Source organism: Oncorhynchus kisutch, unplaced genomic scaffold (genome assembly GCF_002021735.2).
Source record: "Oncorhynchus kisutch isolate 150728-3 unplaced genomic scaffold, Okis_V2 scaffold1990, whole genome shotgun sequence".
Classification (NCBI taxonomy): Eukaryota; Metazoa; Chordata; class Actinopteri; order Salmoniformes; family Salmonidae; genus Oncorhynchus; species Oncorhynchus kisutch.
The window spans coordinates 24592-28093 of NW_022263935.1; the positions used below are offsets into that span (position 1 = coordinate 24592).

Genomic DNA, 3502 nt, shown 5'->3' on the forward strand with positions numbered 1-3502 from the left:
ATGAGAAAGTAAATGATGGTTGATAAGTCATAAACAGTAATGGACAGTCACTACCATCATGGGACTTTTATTCATTGTTTTATTATGTGTTGTTACAGCATTCAACACACATAATCCATAGTGCATTCAATGTCTAAAAAAAGTATTGAAATCCAAAACCGTGATTATTTTTTAAATATTTGAATCGAAACCAAACCAACCTCAAAAAGCACTAATTTCTCAGCACTATTGGAAACAGTTACATCCCTCTATATTTTTTTTACTACAAAGCACGGAAATGTGTAATTTTCACATATGGTGATGCTGGAGATGAATATGAAGTTGTTAAATTTCCCTTTAAGAACATACCTCATGGCCCCCTTGGGCAGGTAGCTTCCACTGCCCTTAGTCAGGTAAATCTCCTTGAACTTAAGTTGTGATTCCTGCTCTTCTTCCTCTTCCTGCTCCATACAGTTGGAGGAAGGGTAGGGAGTCGGGATGCGAAAGCTATTGTAAAGCTTTCGACTGCCTGGCCTCTTAGGTACACCAGCCTCAGTAAATCTCACGCGGGACTTGGTGTTAGTCTTATCGTCTAACAGACTGGTGAGTGACGCTGTGAGAGATCTCTGTGACAATGGAGAGGAGGCAGCATCTTGGATGCCCAGTAGTTCGTAAAGACCTGGGATGATGATCTGCATCAGCTTGTCCGATAAAAACTGGACAATCCTCAGACACAAGCCGGCAAGCTGTTGTTTTGTCAGCTGTATTCCAGAAACAGAAGAAGTGTTTTAAAATGTTGCATAGTGCATCTTTCAAAAGCTTATGAACAAGGTTAAACATTAGGCAGAGTTTTCATGGTAATCTGATTAAATTGTCAGTAACATGATCTTACCGGGTCAAACATGCCCTCACGAATCCCCCTCCATTGCCTGAAAACAATATTGTTATAAATGTTGTCATATCAGGATGCGTGGCAGAATTGTTTTTATTTAATTATTTGCCTGATCGTGAAGTTATACTTGCTTTGTGTCAGTTGTTTTGGCAAAATTGCAATGTGACAACTTTTCTAGCAATGAATTTTTTTTCCCCGATTGATCAGTTTCTAATTTGATCTTATTTCCTTGAAGGTGTGATAGTACCAAAGAAAACAGAACATACTTCTCAGTTAGGTTTTGAAGGAAGTCCATAAGTGTCAGATGTTCCACATTGTTGAGCTTCCCCTCTTCTGTGGTTTCCATCACTGAGGTTGCTCTGCTCCTGGTAGAATTGCTCTGCTCCTGGTAGAAATGTAATTATATTGCAAATAATCAAACTTAATATACAACAAATATCATACTGAAATGATTATTAACTGTTAAAGAGTGGAGGAGCATTGGCAACGTTGGGCCAATTAAACAACTGCAACACAACAGAGATAGTTGTGGTACGTCAACATTGCCAATGATAGCATCACTATAACATTTTATTGGATTAATGTTGTACTATGAAATGACAAGGTCAACTTACCATCTCATTGACAGCTTCAGAGGTCAGGTGGTCATCCATCACACAGACAGGCAGGTCTAGAGACTGGGACAAGGCTCTATGGTCATAACCAGGAGAGAATGGAAACAACATCAGAGCAGTCCCAATGGCAGAATCTAACCACTGTCTTCATGTCAAAGACTCACTCACTCATTTGCTTTGTCAGACCTACCCCTTAGAATGACTTCGATATTAACACTGTTAGTAAGAGATCTCTCAATAATAATTCTCACAATAGCATATTGGTAGTAGTCAGTGACATATTAAAGCTAAGCAGGGCTGGGTGTAGTTAAAACCCTGAATGGGGTTCGATCCCGGGCTGAGGTGCTGCCTATTGTTTTTTTCTGAAAGTGTATATAATGTTGAAAATCTGACATGGTTTCAAAGGTACAAATTCAACCTATTTTATACAAGGTTTGGCTATGCTGAATTTAGTTTACAATGATGACATCATCCTGTGGTTGAAATTTCACCCTCAAAACAACAGTTAGGCCTATACCCCAATATATCCACTACCCCCCCCCCCCCCCCACCCTACACACACACACACACACACACACACTTTATATTTTACCAATATATATGGAGCCACCAGCCCTAAAGCATGAACATGTTTTTTTGGTAGAAAATGTGGATTAAGAGAAGCAAAATGATCTTTTCGCTAGTTTAATCTAAATGGAAGGGCAACATGACATTGACAAACTTTGACATATCTGCTTTCACCGGGATTTAAAAACCCAGGCTTTCCTAAAATGTTTACCTCAGCCAGTCTAGAACCCAGGTGTGTCTGCATATACCCCATTATCTCCACTACCGAGGTGTGTCTGCAAAACACATGCACTCCTCCATAAGGTTCATGGCTTGCCTATTGTTTTATCCCAGTACAAGAGGGGCAACTGGATTCAGGATTAAACACAAGCAGTCTTTAAGGTATATCTTATTACAGTTTAGGCCTACCTTATTATTTTCTTCCATCTGGCAATATCATTTTAAGGAATGAAATCTGTTTTGTTGCTAGTATTATTATTAACTGTAGGAAAATACAGCTGTAGAGTACAAGAATCAGCTACTTTCTGAAGGGCAGCCAAGCTCATAAGCAATTTAGAACCTACAGACAATTATGACAAAATTGGAACGCATGAATGTGTCACAAACGCCTTGTGGTCACATGTTATTTTAGGGCGTGGCTCCGCATTCGTGACCGGGTCTCTTATTTCTATTTCCCGGTATCCGTTAGTGCTGGAATTTGCGATTAATACTTATTTATTTCCCGGTATCCGTTAGTGCTGGAATTTGCGATTAATACTTTTCTCATGCCGAAACCGGATTAAATACATACCGGTAGTCAAAAATTATGATATTCGCAATGTCATTAAGCAACAAAAACAACAAAAAAAGCGTCTACAATTTCGAAACATGATTTTGTTATCAGTTCAGTACCATTTGTTTGATTTTGTGGACCCACGACTAGCCTTTATCCATGTTAGCTAGTTGCTAGCGATGCTAGTCAGCATAGGCTGCTACGTGATAAACAGTTCGCGTCAGCGAATTAGCTACCTAGCTAGCCAGCCTAACAAGCTGTCACATCCAGTGGAAACCGATGCAACCCTGCTGCCAAATAAGGGCTAGCTCGATGACCCGTGGCAACAGTGAGGTCCCCATGAGTTTCAAGGCTTTAATAAGTGCTGTCGTGCAGAAAAAGCGAATAAAATACTGGTTGATGAGCTAGCTAAATTAGCTAGCAAGACGGGTATGACCGTTAACAGCTTGCATGCACAAATGCATGACGACACATTGTATCTCAGTGAAGCAGGCATGCAGAACGAGATCGCCCCACCAAGCCAGATAGTAGAGGGGTACAACAACGCCGGGACACAGAGGCATAGCTCATACAATTATATTTTGTTCCAGACAATACATGTTGAAAAATAAATACCTGCGTCAAATACATGGAATCGCATGCTAGTGCAAAGATCGCTTGCATTAATTAAAAATAATA

The 3502-nt window shown here is 40.0% G+C and overlaps 1 protein-coding gene across 1 annotated transcript; it reads right to left on the reverse strand.

The window, feature by feature from the left end:
- Positions 1-248: 248 nt before the first annotated feature.
- Positions 249-2620, reverse strand: LOC116368783 (uncharacterized). Its single transcript, XM_031819252.1, has 5 exons — positions 2461-2620; positions 1486-1561; positions 1138-1256; positions 872-908; positions 249-740 (listed from the first exon to the last, which is right to left on the reverse strand). Exons 2-5 carry the CDS (start codon positions 1522-1524, stop codon positions 249-251), a joined length of 687 nt encoding a protein of 228 aa, XP_031675112.1. The 5' UTR covers positions 1525-1561; positions 2461-2620.
- Positions 2621-3502: the final 882 nt, after the last annotated feature.

Bases quoted from the DNA above. Each gene is read 5' to 3' on its own strand.
- LOC116368783 (XM_031819252.1), bottom strand. From the start codon at position 1,524: ATGGATGACCACCTGACCTCTGAAGCTGTCAATGAGATG. The intron at 1,257-1,485 runs GTAAGTTGACCT...CATTTCTACCAG, and splicing joins CTGAAGCTGTCAATGAGATG to GAGCAGAGCAATTCTACCAG. The intron at 909-1,137 runs GTATGTTCTGTT...TATTGTTTTCAG, and splicing joins CTTCAAAACCTAACTGAGAA to GCAATGGAGGGGGATTCGTG.